Genomic DNA, 17,149 nt, shown 5'->3' with positions numbered 1-17,149 from the left:
GCCTAGATAATCATTACATTATGAACAGTTCTTCATCTACATGGACGTCCAGTGGGAGTCGCACCTGTGTGACCGTCCCCAGCACCTCATCCCCTCAGCCACCACATTCTCCCATAAATTCCCCAGACGCCCCCGAAGGGGCAGAAGGGCCGCACCGAGGGCCGCTGGATGCAGCAGACAGAAAGAAAACTAGAGCCTGACTCAGGTTTCAGTCTTTAGCTGTCCTGTGGGTATTTTAGGCATTTAAATTTACTACATTAGGCAGAATACAAAGTCAGCTTAGGGATATTTTAATATATGTATATCTTTGTCTAAAAAGAAAAGCGCAATGGACAAAAGGCTGCAGTCGCCTGGAGAGCAGCTAAGGGGCCGGGCATCGCCCACCCAGTGCCTGGCTCCCAGTGCAAAGTCACGGCCTGTCTGGCCACATCTGGGAGTGGCCGTCCCACTGTGGTTTTGCTCACCGCACCTCCAGCCAGGCTGTGGGCACACTGGCCTTTCTAAAGGCACACGTAGAAGTGTATAACAATACACCTTTGTGTTTAAAGTGCTTGGTGAATATGATGCCATGACAGCCTCCACTGAGATATAGGTACTTTTGCTGAAAAGTACGTGTACTTTTTCAGCACATTCACTTTTGCTTTCTGAAAAGCCAAGTTCAGATGTACCTCAGCTCCCCTCGGGGCGGCTGGTTAGTAAGTTAGGGGACTGGACGTCGAGAGGGCCTGGGTCCCTGCTTCCACTCTGCCACTCCCTCATGCCAGCTCGGGCCAGACCTCACCTCGCTTCATCTCACCAACTTGGTTTCCTCACCTGTAAGATGGAGGTCATGTCCTGTCTTATGGGCACGCTGTGGGCATGAAAGAGCATTGGCACATACTAAGTGTTAGCGCCTTCTGCCTCTACAAGTCTCCTACGGGACACCTCCTGTCTTGGCCCCTGCCGCCTGCTCTCCTGCCGACGTCCCTTCATCTATGTCCTTCTCTGGAGCTTGGTGAACGCCTGCTGGCTGTCGCTGTTTTCGGGCAAACTTTCCCTCCAATATCTTATGCGAAGCACGACCTCTTTTAATTTTACCATTGATTCTCTTATTCAAGTCTGTCAGTCCTAAGAACATGTTGGCTACACTAAATAACCGAATTGGGGAGGATTTTTCTGGAGTAATTTATTGGCATTTCACTTCGTCAAAAGTGTTTTCAACAGAAAGCCGTGTTCATACTCATCACCCTTAAGGGCCACTCTGATCTCTGTGTAATTCCTTTAGAATACTTTGCTTTGTCACTCTGTGGTCTGCGGAGTTGGGGTGTGTGCATGTGTGTGTATAAAATTCTCAGGTGACAAAATTCTGAGTATTTGCAGACAGATGAGAGTCTCCTTTGAAGAAGCAGTAGAATAAACACAAGGTGCTCTTTCGAATTATAGGATGTTGAGTACAACTATTCTGCAGAGTATCAGTGTGGCTGCCGCTTAAGATGAACAAGAGAAAAGACCCCAAGGGAGCTCTTAGCAGTGAGCAGGGCCTTGGCGTTGCAGGGAGGCTGTGCGCCTTTTGCTCTGAGGTTCTCTGCTGCCCTCTGGCAGGGGCCACGGGGAGCGTGGCTTGGGCTGGGAGTGTGAGTTGGGGCACGGGGCCAGGGCAGAGAATACACGTGACCCGTCTTGAAAACATGAAAGCCGGAGTCGGCGCTGCACAGTGGCAGTTGGGAATTTACAGTGACTCTCACCAGTAACGTGAATTTTCTTTTTCCCCGAAAGCAGTTTAATACTAAAACGAAGGATGGGTTCACTGTGAACACAAAAGTTCCCAGCCTCAAAGACCAAGGGAAGGAATATGACGGCTTCACGATCACTATTACAGGAGACAAGTACGTGTGCTTCCCACGTGCGGGTGCGCAGACGGGGGCTGGTGTCAGAAGGCAGCTTGGCGCTGCTGCGGGAGATCGGACCTCCTGGGCTTTGGCTGTCTCCTAAAACGGAGATTATCAAGGTCCAGTGTGTAACGAGAACCAGCTTTTTTTTTTTTTTTTTAACGTGACATTTAGATTATTACACCAGCAGATAGATTTTCTGACTGTGCTAAATCTGACAACTTTCTAGATATTAAGTATAATGTCTGATGTGGTTTGTGGAAAGCATTCTTCCAGGTTCTTGAAGTTTGTCGTGGGTAAGACTTTTACTCATTAAATGGAAAAAAGATGAGAGATTGGCAGGTTGAAGGCTGTTACTGGATTTTTAAATATAGGTTTTAAAGTAGTATGAGAGTGTAAGTGCAGTCTTATTGAAACTTTAGAATACAGATAAGCAAAGATTAAAAATTTGAAATCATTATTTCCTTTAAAAACTGAGATTATACTGTACATATTGTTTTACAACCTGTTTGTTTTCTACCCTTACTACGAACATTTCCCCATATCCTATTCTTAGAAGCATTTAAAAAAATTGCGTAGTATTCCATTTTAGGGATATTGTAGAGTTGCTGCTACTAATTTTTTTGTCATTGATCATTCAGGGTGTTTCCCATTTTTTCACCTTATCAGTAGTAGCGCCGCAGTGACCGTTTTTATTAATGATCATTTTATTTACATCTGAAACCCACACTTCACCTAGGAGCCTCCGTATCCCTTGAGTTCTGGGTGGAATGACCTTGACCCTCTCCATTCACTGCTGTCCCCGAAACACCGCGCTCCTCAGTTGCTTCCCTAGGAGGCTCCACCACTTCTGCATCAGGGACTTCCGGCAGCTCAGCGGTGGGAGCCGTGTCCTCTCAGCCCCTGCTGGGCTCTGGTTTCCTTGTCCAAACTTACACAGGCCTTCATGAGGAAACCCCCGTTTAGCAACTTCCAGATTCTATGGCTCTGCCACGTCGTTGAGGTCTCCGTCTCTAACTCAAGCCACTTATCAAAGTACTTTCCCAATAAGGGTCATCCTCCCCCCAGAAGGAATTCCAGGGTCTTCTGTCGAGGTGAAATTTTTTTCTCCTACCTCTTCACCCAGGCAGAAATGCAGCTGCCGAGTAAGAGTCCATAAGTCCTTCCCGGAAACACAGCGTCTTTGCTCAGCTGTCGGCCTCGCCCCATTTGTTGTCAGTCTCGCTCGGGGCCTCCGACCCCACTCATGACCCATGCCTCCATCTCCGTCTCCTGGGGCTGGCCCGCGCACCCTCGGGTCCTAAGGCCGGGTCCGCGGGGCGCCCCCGGCTCCAGAGCGCCCTCCCCAGTCCATGCCCTGCCGTTGCCCGTTGGCACCAACACCGGCCCCCGTGCCGCACATTCAGGCCTTTTGTAGTCATGGCCTCAAACAACGCTTCCTGCCTCCCTGAAGCACTTTCCTGCCAGCGCCCGGCCTGCTAATTCAGCTGGACTGCTTGTTCGCCGAGGTCACCTCCCACCTCCTGGCTCTGCGCCTCTGGCGTCGCCGTCCTCCTCTTCAAGGAGGGCCTCTTCAGGCCCCTTCCTCCGCAAGCAATTCCTGTTTTCTTCCCTGTCTTCCAGAGTAGATCAACTCTGTCTCCTTGGGACCTCTGCTGAACTGTTACGGCTCTACGCACGGGCTCATAATCTGTGGCCTCGTTTCCCCTCCGTCCCTCCATCAACGCGGCAGCTCTGCTGTGTTGTCCTTTAGAGGGTCTGAGGAGTATTCTCAGCGTTTGGGTACCGGCGTTATCCAGTAACTACCTGTTGCATAGAATTTATATCCTCCACAGAGCCTCCCATGGAGCTCATGCGGCAGAAGCTTAATAGAAAAGGAAACAGCGGAGGCCCTGAACTCGCTTTCAGGGCACAGCCCCGGCCCCTGCTCTTCTATTGTAATAGGGTGGCTGTCTGATAAAATGTTTCCTGGGCATTGAAATACATTCTACTCTGTGTAGTTTCCTCCTCCTGTGTTAGCTGAAGCTCATGTAAGCAGGGCCTACAGTTAGACTGAGCAAAACCGTATTTTGTGGAAAAGCTGCCTGCTGTGAGCCACGCCCCATCTGTCTGCTCAGAGAGGCAGAGACAGTCTTCCTTGCGTCCTGTGCCCCCGTCGCCACGCTGCCCTCCCCACCCTTCTGTGCTTAGCTCTTTGAACCGTATCATACGTGCCTTCGACACACCTTCTTGTATTTTTAGGGTAGGCAATATACTATTTTCCGTGGAAACCCAGACCACAGAAGAAAGAACACAGTTATATCACGCCGAAATAGATGCACTTTATAAAGATCTAACAGCGAAAGGAAAAGTACTGATTCTCTCATCAGAATTTGGGGTAGGTTTTCGTTTATCTTCATTTTATCCATGCTTCTTCTGATTCTTTTGTACACTGCTTAAAGCCTTTACCCTTTCCTTGGGATTACACAGTTTATGCTTGAAATCAGCTTTAATTGAGCGGTAAATATTTCTTTTAATATTCTTGTAGAGACAATTCCCGTATTTAGTAAGTACAGAAACTGGGGAAGGGGAATGATACATGTATGTAGTGACTGTGTCATAGTATCCGAAATTTGGGCTTTGTCGAGATTTAAGAGAACAGGTTGGTCCACGATGGATATGACCTGTGCTGCATTTAGTGACACTCTCCTGGACTGTGACCTCTGCCCTCCGTTGCTTCCCCAACTCAAGGGGGGGCTCCTTGGTAGCAGGAGCTGCAACGTCACCTCCGTCGCTGTAGCTGTCCACCGTGTGGAGAGCGTAGCGGCCACTCCATCCGCATTCTGGAATGGATGCCCGTGGCCCTTGGGAAGTTACTTTGTTTCTCAGGATCTTCATCAGTTTATACCCAAAAATTAAGTATACTGATCACCTAAATCTCAGTGGGTGGGGGTAGGGCACTAATCAGAACCCTGGAGTAGAGGGGCCTGTAGTCTGAGAAAGTGTATTCAGTATTAATAAGTGCTTTGTTTTATTTTAATCTCAATGTATATGTCGACATTTCAAGTAACATTATAGACTGAAACAGATGTCTAGGTTTATCAGAAACGGTTGCAGTTTTAAAGGCAGCTGGGGACGTACTGCTCTAAACCGAACTGAATGTATACCCTCTCGTGAGAAAAAACATCATTGGGAAGAGTATAAAATATTCAAGGATGTGGAAAGTAGGTTCTTGTAGAAGAAGAAGGAAATAATCCTCTTCCTAATGTAAATGCTTCTGATGTGTCTTGTCACCTGATAAGAAATGAGTTTATAATCTGTTATTTAAGTTCATAAGCACATGTGTTTTTTTTTCCCTAGGAGACTGATGCTGTTGGCAACTTAATCTTATCCTTAGTTTATTACTTTTATAATTTAATGCCGCTCTCTCGCGGATCCAGGTGAGTGATATCCTCTAATCTGACAGTTTTTGGAGTGAAGAACGCACTCCTTTTGCCTACATCTCCTGTGGGGCCCTGGGTACAGGTACCCCAGCAATGGCGGGAAGACCCCTTGGTTTTTTTTCAAAGTCCACCCAAACGTGATGTCCTTGATCTACTGCACCACCAAGAGTCTTGGAAGGTAGTTTTAAAAGAAGGTGCTTGGCGTTTATAGGCTGGAGCTCGAAGTCTCCCTGTGTGCGCACGTATGAATGAATTCTTGCTGCTTACTGAATTCACCAGGCATCTTTCAGGTGTCATTCAAACAAGGATGCGTCTGTAGAGCTTTCTTTTTCTTCCCTTTTCTCTGGTACCGTGTACAGTAAATCATGCGAATGGCGTATGCCATCGTTAGCGCATGTTTGACTTTAAGATGCTTTGGCTAAAGTAATACACTTAAATGTCTTGATCTTTAAGTACTACTTTAGAAAGTAAAACTCTCCAAAATGTGGTAGTAAATGTAGTTATAATATGACAAAAGCGTTGGGGGCAGGTGGGCGACATGGGCGAAGGGGGTCCCCTGTGTGGTGATGGATGGAAACTAGGCTCGTAGTGAGCACTCCGGTGTAGACGGGTGCGTGCCCTTACGCGGAACTTACATAACGGTAACGACGGCATTGAAACAAAATGGGAACATAAACCTTGTGCCTTCGGGACAGTCGTCATTAGATGTGCCCGCGATGCCCTCCACGTGCCGCCTGCCGCCCGCCGCCCTCACAGGCGCTGTGCACGCGCGTGTCCTCACGGCGGCTGTGCCGCCCTGCTCTCTGCCTCCCCACGCCCCCAGCCCGTGCCCACACCTTCCTGTCCCCCCCCCACGCCGGTCCGCTTCCCCCTCCTCTGCCTCGGGGGCCCCGCCCGTGGCCCTCGAAGATGCAGCACACGTGGCCGCGGCCTCAGTGAGGGCTTCCCTGGCAGGCGACCCCGGGGCGGGCTCACTCTCTCTGGTGTCCGCTCGCCGGGGCAAGACGTCTGTCTTAGTTGTCTTCGTCCTGGGCTGCCTGGCACAGGGCACAGGGCTGGTGCCACAAAGACGTCAGGATCCAGAGTGAGGCCGGACATGCCGGGATGTCCCCGTAGCGCAGCCGGCTTCGGGCCAGTCTGTTAGTGCGTTCTGCAAACGCGTTCTGCTTGTTTCGTCTTCGGGGCCACAGTGTTTAATGTTTAAATGATAATATTAATATGTTTGCATTTACAAAGTATATCGTACATATTGCGTTTTAAAGCCAAGCCTCATGAAGATGTTAAAAATACAAGCAGGCACATTTGCTAATTCACTCTTTCACAAGAAGAGAAAAGCCAAGTGAGGAGAAAACTCCTAATTAAAAGATACTTTTTGTTCTCAGAAAAATATTATTCTTACACGTTTACCCTTAAATTAGTAAATCAGTAAATAGTTTTATTAGTAAATATTTTTAAGGCAAATGAAAATATTCTTATGTTTAATGTCCAGAGAATTCTTAAGAGAAATAAAATGTCATCTCTTAGGATGGAAAATCCGTGGTAAGCTCTAATGTGGTAACTGTCCGCGGCCTGGGACTGACCGGTAATTGTTCTTTACCTAAACAGTGTGATCGCTTACTCAGTGATTGTGGGAGCCCTGATGGCGAGTGGAAAGGAAGTAGCAGGAAAAATTCCCAAAGGGAAGGTATGTCGGAGCTGGAGCTGGAAGGGAAACGTTTAAATCCCAATCTGTGGAGTTTTGTGTTGAGACACACGAATGCAACGGATCCCAAAGGGAGCTTCCCCTCCATGTTTGATCACATTGTTAAATTTCTTTCTTTTTCAGTTGGTTGACTTTGAAGCTATGACCGCCCCTGGTTCAGAGGCCTTTAGCAAAATAGCTAAAAGCTGGATGAACTTGAAAAGGTAACTGCTGGATAGGGGTCAAACAAAAGGATGTTACAACTGAAAAGGGAAAGAAGGGGCTCCCCGTTACTTTTCGAGCGTCGTGAAACTGGAATTGTGCTCATTTTTATGAGTTATGATTATACAATGAATTTAATCCACTTTTCAAGGTTAAAATGTCTTTGCTGTTGCGTAAGACCCCTTAACAGGTGAGTATATGGATAAACGTGAATAATGAATAAAGTAAGGAAACCAGTTTGTGAAGAAAGGGTTACAAATGTCTTATTTATATAGTCAGATATCCGTATCTCTTGCCTAATCCGCCCTTTGTCCCAGACTCTCAGGGTCAGTATTCGGGAGCGACTTTGAACGCTGAGCTGCACCCGATTCAGACTGAGTCTGGGTGGTAGTGCCTGCCTTTCAGCTGCATTTTTCCTGCACTCTAGGTTTTGGGAAGGTGGTACTTTATTGTTATTTAGGTGCGGAATACACGCGAGTCAGGAAATGCTAGCCAGAAATTACCCCTGACGATTACGGTGGGAGAGCCTAGCAGACTCTGATCTTTCCTGGCCCTTGTTTTCAGAAGCACCACGGGGAACGTGTAAATTTGCGATGAAATTAAACTCACAGATGCTTTCAGAGTTAGTTAAGAATAAGCAAATCTCACTGTTCAACCTTATTTATCCCTTTATATCATAACCACTTCCAGTTCTGCCTTTCATTACCTACTGAACACAGCAACCTCTCTAAAAGTTGCTGGATAATTTGTGCTCTGTTTAAAACAGAAATTTGTGTCTGTAGGACACTTTTGTCCGGTTTGCAAGGATTCCATGAGCTCTGTAATGGAAACTCCTAACAGCTACACCTTGTTGCAGTATATTCTTGTTTCACGTTTACTAGTTTACACATGTTTTAGTAACACGACCATAAGGTCAAAGCCCTTGCCTCTGTTTCCTACATCATTTTACAGTGTTGATCTGTCAACAACTCTTTAAGGAAAAGATAGCAACACTACCCTATGTTGTGCAGCTGCCGTTTCACAGCGTACCTTGACACCCGTCCCATGCTCCTGCTAGCCCTGGGAGTTAGGAACCCTCTCCCTCTTGCTGCAGATATGGGAAGCGGGGCTGAGAGGAACCCCTAAAGCTGATAAGGGTCAAGGCTGGACCCGAAACCTGTGTCTTCTGGTTCCATGTCCAGCATGCGCCCCAATGGGACGCGTGTGCGTAGCACTCACTGTGCAAATCAGGGGTTGATTTTTCTTTCTGAAGACTGGCTGAATTTCCCAGCAGCTCATGGTGGGAGCCTGCCCGTACCCCAGATCATCACTGCAGCAGGGCCTGCTCTGTTCACAGCGCCCCCTGCTTTGTAACATTGTCTGCTGTCGTGCGTAGGGAGTACTGGAAAGTGAATATCGTAATAGGAATTAATAGACCGTAAGCTTTGCCTTTTTTGTACAGTTGTGTTGATTTTCACACCCTTGCTTTGTGTTTTTCTTTTTCAGTATCTCACCTTCTTATAAGACTCTTCCGTCCGTGTCTGAGACGTTCCCAACGTTAAGATCAATGATCGAGGTGCTCAACACGGACTCCTCCCCACGTTGTCTTAAGAAACTCTAGTTACGCTGTGGTATTTATACAAGTAAAGGGCCGGACCTCTTGCTTCTTAAGTTATTTTTTAAAACATGGAATTATAAAGAAATTAGGTCCTTTATTACTTTTGATACCAATTTTTGATAGGAATTGAATACTTGAAGTCATTTTCCTTACCTTTCCGAACCATAACAAAATTCATGGAAGAGGGTTTTGGGGCGACAGAAGAGCTCTGTGGGAGGGGAGGCATACGTATTAGCCAGCGGCCTCTTGGTTTCCACTTACAAAGTCATACAACCCCTTCCTCCCAGTGAAGAAAGTTTATTCCCAAAACCAAAAATCAACAACAGAACAGGAGTGTTTTCATTCCTTTGAAGATCTGGGTATTCTTCAAAGACCTTCTTTGTAGGCACATTGTGAGAAGGCATCTTGTCTTCAACTCACATAATCCTCATGCGTGGGCTCTCCGTTTCGTTTGAACCACGGGAGGTTCGTGGCCATCAGAGTGTTCCCGGAGCTGGCCGGGAACGTTGAACGAGGCAGACAGTTTTTGCCAGTGATTCAAACACTGAATTGTGGAAACATGTTTGTTTTTCTCCTCTTTGCTGGAAAAAATAAATGGGGGTGATTTCTGTAAATCACCAGTTTTTGACACTGGATTATGTACGTTTTCATTGTGTGAACCAGTTTCACTGTCAGGTTATAAGATCAGAAAATTGCTGATTTCCTTTTTCAGACAGGGTAGATGCCAGTAAATGGGTTCAATTAAACTGTTGCCATTTCCAAATCATTTTCATTTTTCTTTGATTTTTGTTAAAGAGTTAAACTAGTCACTGCTTGTTTCCGTTATTTAGTTTTTGTCTCGCAGGCTTGCACGAGAGGGACACGGCAGTGTCTGCAGGCGTCCACGCTCGTCGGCAGGGACTTAACACTGGGCGCTGGCAGAGTTGTCTGTGGTCTCAGCAGAACGTGGCCATTGGGTCAGATAGGACTTGCCCTTTGGACAGATGCTGTTCTGCGTCTTGACGTGTGCTTCAGAGCAGTCGCCAAGATTGGCTCGTCTTCTCCTCTCATCTGGATGGTGATAGAAATTGTCAGGCACACCTCACTTTAGAGAGAGATTTCACACCCACAGGCCAGCTTTCCCCTGGGTCTTCATTTTCATATTACAGATGAGGGAGTTGAGGCTCTGGCAGGTTGATGACTCTCCCGGGTCCCCCAGCGGTTAAAAGCCAAGGTGCTAGGATCCAGCCAGGCCTCTCTGACCCCCGGGGCCTAGCCTGCCTCACCACGGTCTCGAGGCACCAAGGATTCATTTGCAGGTTCTTCTCAAGATTCAGAGGACTTAACGCTGTTCCGTGCAAAATCTCCATCTATCTGTTACATTTCTCTGGACTCTCAACTTCAGGCTGTTTGACCAAACCGGGCTACCTAAAGACTCCTGAAGCCACAGAGGAGCTGCATCCACATCTAGCCTACAGCACTGCAAAGTGAGATAGGGATTGCAGAGATTAAACAAAGGAGAAATGAATACGTTTTTAAACTTTTCCCTCTTTTTTGCTTATTATCTTAAAGGCAAAATCTTTCAGCTTTATCAAGGACTTTTCTTTACTTTATCACCAACTCTTCAAGATTTTTAACTGTGAGACAACCCATCTTTCAGTTGGGGAAATGGTCCAAATAAATTAGCTGACTTTTCTAAAATATACGACAGTGTGTCGAAACCCCAGAATTAGTATGTAATTTTTCCTTGAAACTCAGTTTACCAACTCCAAATGACTACGTTTCAACTTTCATTTAAATAGCCCAGTTTCTCCTCATGCGAGTATTATAACTATCATGTCATTAGACATACTGAAATGCCAAATTCTGTGATCCCAAGATGTTCTGGGAAAACCTTTCATCTTCTGCTCCAGGTCCCAAAATACCTGAGCCAACCTGACTGTGGTCTGAACAGAGCAGGTCTGTTTGGTGGCCGAGAGGGTACTGGGCTCCCGTTCCCATCTTTGAGGGTTCTTGTCTCGAGAAGGTCATGAAGATTTGGAATGCATTTTTATATCATAATGTTTAAAGTCCTGTCATCACATCTTCTGTTACATTGAACAATTTCCCCTAAAAATCAGAGTTGCATCATACAAGCTGTCCTCTGTTTAAAACTTCTTTAAAACATTTAAGTCTTTAAAATCAGAATCAGGTTCACCTTTATCCTTAAAATTTCATATAGAAAACTTGATCATTCTGAAGAAACAGGGCTGCTCCGTGTCTTCTGTCTGTGTTTGGTTTTTAGCTCATCAGATACCCTGATCCTTTCGATTTCATGGCACAGAAATCAGGGCTCTCCTGCTCGGCCTGTGATACCCTGAGCCTACCCCCAGTTGGTCTAATTGTGTACCTGCATTTTGGTTCTCTCATGCTACAGCTATTACCATTAGATATTCTTTGAGTAACTCATTTGCCTACTAGTTGCCTGTCTTAGGACCCGTTTAGCCCCTAGATGATTTGAAGTGTGTGTTAGAGGAGGCTGTGCCTGGTTCAGCATGGCAGCCGCCAGCCACATGTGACTGCTGAGCGCTTGAAGTGGGGCGAGTGTGGCCGAGGAACTACTGAACGTTTACTTTATTCTAAAGAGTTTAAATTCATATAGCCACATGGAGCTAGTGGCTAATATACGGGATAGCACAGCCTAGAGAGTTCTGAATTAGACTAGAAGAAGCTTTGTCATGGGAATGATCCCAAATGGTGTCCTCCGGTGGTAACCAACTGTATTATGAACACGTGGTTATAGACTTTTCCAAGTATCTCAGCTCTATTTGTAAAAAGGCTCCTATGAACAACACGTTCAAACTTTCAAAAGACCAGAAGATCCTATAGGTAAGACTTGTTCGCAAACTAGGAGTTTTGCGTGGAACATTATTTCTGACGAGGAAAGTGTGAGGGACGGGAAACTAAGCTCCAGCTCTCCAGTGCTTGCCTTTCAGGCAAGATTTATACGAATCAGAGCAGAGATCAGCAGAGTCACCTGGAGAAACCTGTGTGTCCCAGACCAGCAGGAGCTGGCTGTATGTTCACGAACATTCCCAAGATGTCTGTCTTGGAGCCGGTGACTCCTCACCCCAACGTCACTTCCCTCCCCCACCCTTCCCTATTCCCTAAGTGACCCCCTCCCACCCAGCAGCTCCGGCCAGAGCCCCAGGGGCCTCCCCGAGCCTGCCCTGGCCCGTCCAGTCGACTCCAAAGTGTCCCAGATATGCTCTTGTCCAGCCATCATCACTGTCCCGCCCAAGCTATTTAAATTTAAAGCAATTAAATAAGATGAAAGTACACACTTGTTCCTCAGTAACACTTGCCCCATTCCGAGTGCCCAGGAGCCGCCGGTGACTGGCGGCTGCCCTATTGGACGGGACAGAGACGGGAACATTTCCATCATCACAGAAAGTTGTGCTGGACGGTGCTGCTACCCTGAAAACAGACCGCCCCTCCACTGATGCTTGTGCGTCAGACGATAATTAGAGTGGGAGTCCCTGTGGTTTTAAGCAAGAGTACAGGTTTTGAGGGGTTTGGGGTTTAAAAATCACAGAGTTTAGTTGCAGCGCAGGGAGATGAATGGGAGAGGGGAGAGAGAAAGGAAATCACCACCACCAGCTTGAAAAATCTCCACTGATTACTGACTCGGGGATCTGCGGATAGGCCTGGGGTCTGCGTCCTCCCCGAGGAGATTCACACACAGGTGGTCCAGGAACCATACGTGAGAAGCATCAAGCTAGGATATGAAAACCTGCCTCGCTGCCTTGGGAGGTTTTTTTTCCTCCCCTTTATGAAACCCCATAGAGCCAAGTATCTTCTTGAATAACAGCTGCGATTAGAATTATGGTGGCCCTTCTGTTCTTCAAGCTACGTTCCCACAAATATAAAATCACTTTAGTTCTCCAGTTTGCAGGCCTCAACTTTACCAGTATTGTAACTGGTAGTCCACAAAAGTTGGGTATGCAAACGTATATGAAACTGGTATTTCTCTATAATTGAATGCAACTCAGTTCACAAGCTCCAGTTTCTACCAGTACTGGAAAATGTAACCCAATCACCGAATCACGGTGATTCGGACATTTCCAGTTTCAAGCTGCCTTATTGGGGGACTTTCCTGGTGGTCCAGTGGGTAAGACTCTGAGCTCCCAATGCAGGGGGCCCGGGTTCCATCCCTGGTCGGGGAACTAAGATCCCGCACGCATGCCGCAGCTAAGAAGTCCGCATACTGCAACCAAAGATCCCACATGCTGCAACTAAAGATCCTGTATGCCACAACTAAGACCCAGCATGGCCAAAATAAATATTTGAAAAAAAAAAAGAAAAGAGCTGCCTTTTTGAAGCTCCCCGTCAAACAGGACAGGACGGTCTGACCCAGAGTGGGGCGGCTCAGCTGCCCAATGGACCCCACTGGGTGGAGCGTGTGCGCCTTGCTTACTGGCAGCGGCTGCATCTGTGCGGCCACTGTGTCCGGCCATCGCTGGCCCACCGGTGCATGCGTGGCCTCTTCACCTCCCCTTCCCCTCGGCATCCACTGGACACCGTGCTGCGCGAGCAGGACGGGGCTGAACCGTCCACCCACGCTGGAGGCTGCCCCATCGGCTGTCGCTCCTCTGCTCTCGGGGCCTGTGCTGGGCTGGGGACTTCTCCATGGGGCTGGCTGCCATCTTCCCCGGGGGAGGGCCCTCTGGAGCTAACACATCTTGAGCACTTACTATGGCTGGCATATTTCTAAGTAAGCACCAGTGTTATCTCTACTTCGATGGCTCAGATGGGGGAGTCACTTGCCCATCACAGCTCTTGAATTTTGCCTGAGTGCTTGCCACTGAGTAAGCAAGCACTTACTTGGGGGGGGGGTGGGGCAGTGGGGATGGACTCCGGTACCCTTGGCCTTAACCCCTGAATACATGTCCGCTTACTAAGTCAATCAGATAAAGAAAAATAGAGTTACAATATGATACATCAATCCCACTCCTGGGCGTATATCTGGAAAAGACAGAAACTCTAATTCAAAAAGATACGTGCACGCCAATGTTCATAGCAGCACTAGTTACAATAGCCAAGACATGGAAGCAACCTAAATGTCCATCGACAGATGAATGGATAAAGAAGATGTGGTACATATATACAATGGAATATTACTCAGCCATAAAAAAGAATGAAATAATGCCATTTGCAGCACCACAGATGGACCTAGAGATGATCATACTAAGTAAAATACTTAGAGAAAGACAAATATCATAGGATCACATATATGGAATCTAAAATATGACACAAATGAACTTATTTACAAAATAAAAAGAGAATCACAGACATAGAAAACAAATTTATGGTTACCACAGGGGAAAGTGGAGGGAGGGACAAATTAGGAATTTGGGATTAACAGATACACACTACTATATATAAAATTGATAAACAACAAGGACCTACTGTATAGCACAGAGAACTATATTCAATATCTTGTAATAACCTATAATCGAAAAGAATCTGAAAAAGGACATATGTGTGTGTGTAGCTGAATCACTTTGCTGTACACCTGAAACATTGTAAATCAACTCTACTTCAATTTAAAAAAAGTATTAAAAGGAAATAAAATGTGAAAATTACCATGTTTCATTGAAAAATAAAATAAAACTGCCTTGAGCACAGCAGGCCCAGGGATGAATGCCCCCTGGGATTTGACCTGGGTGGACAAAGGAAGGAAGGAAGGAAGGAAGGAAGGAAGGAAGGAAGGAAGGAAGGAAGGAAGGAAGGGATGGAGGGAGGGAGGGAGGGAGGAAAAAAGCTGTAAAGTGCACTGACTGCTTCCCGCCATATACCAGGTAGAAATGCCACCATGTTTTTCGAGGATCTCCCAGCGGTCATCCATTGGGGGACCATATAGATTGGCTTGTAATTTAATGCAACTCTGGAGATTGCCTAAGACTGAACAAATTTGTTAAGGCTTATTGTCTCAACTAAGACTAACAATTGTCACTTGCTAGGATCAGAATTTAAAATAATACATCTCTGACCAAAAATAGATTCTGAATCAATGAATCTTTCAGTTAGTAAGTTTAGTAGGTCTAGAACAATTTTTACATGCAAATTAAGTCCTAAGTTACCATTGTTGTGTAAAAGTCACTTCTGCTTCAGGTAAATATGTGTATGTTAACTATCCATCCCATTTCACAAAGGTTTAAAGTAATGCATACAAATATATGCAATACAGAAGAATAGTACAAGGGGGGAACCAACAAACCATTAAAATACACACTTCAGGGCTTCCCTGGTGGCACAGTGGTTAAGAATCTGCCTGCCAGTGCAGGGGACACAGGTTCGATCTCTGGTCCGGGAAGATCCCACCTGCCGCAGAGCAACTAAGCCCGTTCACCACAACTACTGAGGCCATGCGCCACAACTACTGAAGCCCGTATGCCTAGAGCCTGTGCTCTGCAACAAGAGAAGCCACCGGAATGAGAAGCGCAAGCACCACAACAAAGAGTAACCCCCGCTCGCCGCAACTAGAGAAAGCCCCTGCGCAGCAACAAAGACGCAACACAGCCAAAAAAAAAAAAAAAAAGAAAACTTGAAATACACGCTTCCCGTTTTAAGGGACATGCCTTTCAATGCGTCCAGCAGTTTAGAATGTAAAGGGTTCCCAGATTATCTGGTTGAGCTCTTGCAATTTGTAACGGAACAAACTGGGACATGAAGAGGTGAGTTTCCCAAGTTACACAGTGAGGGCTGACAGGGCTATAAAGGGCACCATCGCTGATTCTACTGCACAAAGCCTCTGACCACTCCACCCCATGGGCTTTCTCCTCTTCAGGGTAAATCGCCCGTTATATTACTCTTCTCCCTTCCTCTTTAAACTTGTACCTCCTCTTCTTACTTCTTAAAATGAAACATTTATAAAAATAACAGTCCAGCTCTGGTCTGGCCAGCACAGTGTGTAAAGGAGCTATCTTTTTCTTTTGAAAAATCTTTTTGTTGAAGTACAACATAATACGAAAAATGCACATATGTGTTCACATCGATGAATTGTCACAAACCCAACACACCTTTATAAACAGCATCTAGATGACAAAAGAGAACATTACCTGAAGCCCAGGAATTTATATATGTATATATGCATGGTAAATATATGTCATAAATTTTATATAAATATAACAAAGACTGCAGTAATTCTGTGAGACAGTTAATCACACTACTGACCTAAGTCAACTAAAAACCCCTAACCTAACTCTTCCCTAGCTGTGACTATGTTTGTTTAATAAAGCTTTACCATTTGATCTTTTAATCTCCATCAAGGACAATCTTATCAGTATGGGTCCATGCTTTCTTATACCTGTTTTCTTTTTTTCACTTCATTACAAAATCTAGTTGTCATTCAATACACTACCTGCCCTTTTAGTTTTGTGTCAGCAATAATTGACTTCCTTCCTTTCTTTTTTTTTTAGTGTGCTCACAATGTTTTATTTGTATATGATTTCATCAGCTAATGGACGAGGCAGAATGTACCACTGCAAACCCTGCCCCATTCACTGCTTTCCAGCAGTTTCTCTCCAGTATGTAATGACACGTATTGAGGGAAGGGAATTCCCACTCTTATATTTTTACCCAGTATAAGCTCACTGATGACCTATGGTGATCACTGATGATAGGGTCTATCTTCCAAAACACAGCTTTCCTAACCTCTGCATTCATAGGCTTTCTGGTTATACATAACCATATAATCAGCTATACATTACTGCTCAAGGCTTTTCCACATAGAATGTACCAGGTTTTCCCTATGTGTTTTTTGTGCCATAAAATAAGATGTAATTGGCCACTGCAGGCATAACCACATTCAGCGCATTCATGCGATTCCTCTCCTGCACAAACTTTCTGTTATGTCCTGAGGGTGCAGCTCTGGCATCTGACTGTTCCATAAGGACTACATTCCTATCTGTGAGGAGCCCACTGATGTGTAATGATGAGTGAGGGGTCGCAGAAGGCATCTGCACAGTTACCATATTAACAGGGCTTTTCCCTTGCAGGAGTTCACTAGTATCTAATAAGCTGTGACCCTTTATGGAAGGATATTCCACCTTCACTGAATCTACTTCTTTCTCTCTTGTGCGTGTCCTCTTGTGTTTAACCAGGCATGGCATGTGGGAGAAAGCTTTCTCACACTCATTGCATCCATAGAGCCTCTCTCCCGTGTGAGTTCTTTGGATGAGCATTGTCTTTGTAGTGAAGGCTCTCCCACACTTGTTGCATCCATAGGGCCTCCCTCCCCTGTGAGTTCTTTGGATGAGCATTGTCTTTGTAGTGAAGGCTCTCCCACACTCGTTGCATCCATAGGGCCTCTCTCCCCTGTGAGTTCTTTGATGGACAA

General features: G+C 46.0%; 1 protein-coding gene across 4 annotated transcripts in view; it reads left to right on the top strand.

The window, feature by feature from the left end:
* Positions 1–9,423, top strand: part of TTC13 (tetratricopeptide repeat domain 13) — a 70,405-nt gene extending 60,982 nt beyond the window's left edge. For 2 of the 4 annotated variants that reach the window (XM_060125326.1, XM_060125328.1), the window contains 6 exons: positions 1,759–1,865; positions 4,110–4,245; positions 5,208–5,287; positions 6,896–6,974; positions 7,116–7,195; positions 8,679–9,423. In XM_060125326.1, coding sequence (XP_059981309.1) covers positions 1,759–1,865; positions 4,110–4,245; positions 5,208–5,287; positions 6,896–6,974; positions 7,116–7,195; positions 8,679–8,793 — 597 coding nt within the window. In that variant the 3' untranslated portion in view covers positions 8,794–9,423. Of the gene's footprint in view, positions 1–1,755; positions 1,866–4,109; positions 4,246–5,207; positions 5,288–6,895; positions 6,975–7,115; positions 7,196–8,678 lie in introns of all 4 variants that reach the window. The other 2 variants (XM_060125325.1, XM_060125327.1) reach the window with 1 other exon arrangement.
* Positions 9,424–17,149: the final 7,726 nt, after the last annotated feature.

Source organism: Lagenorhynchus albirostris, chromosome 16, assembly GCF_949774975.1.
Source record: "Lagenorhynchus albirostris chromosome 16, mLagAlb1.1, whole genome shotgun sequence".
In the NCBI taxonomy this organism is placed as follows: domain Eukaryota; kingdom Metazoa; phylum Chordata; class Mammalia; order Artiodactyla; family Delphinidae; genus Lagenorhynchus; species Lagenorhynchus albirostris.
Note: the sequence above shows the minus strand (reverse complement) of the source record. Positions and strands in the feature narration are given on the sequence as shown.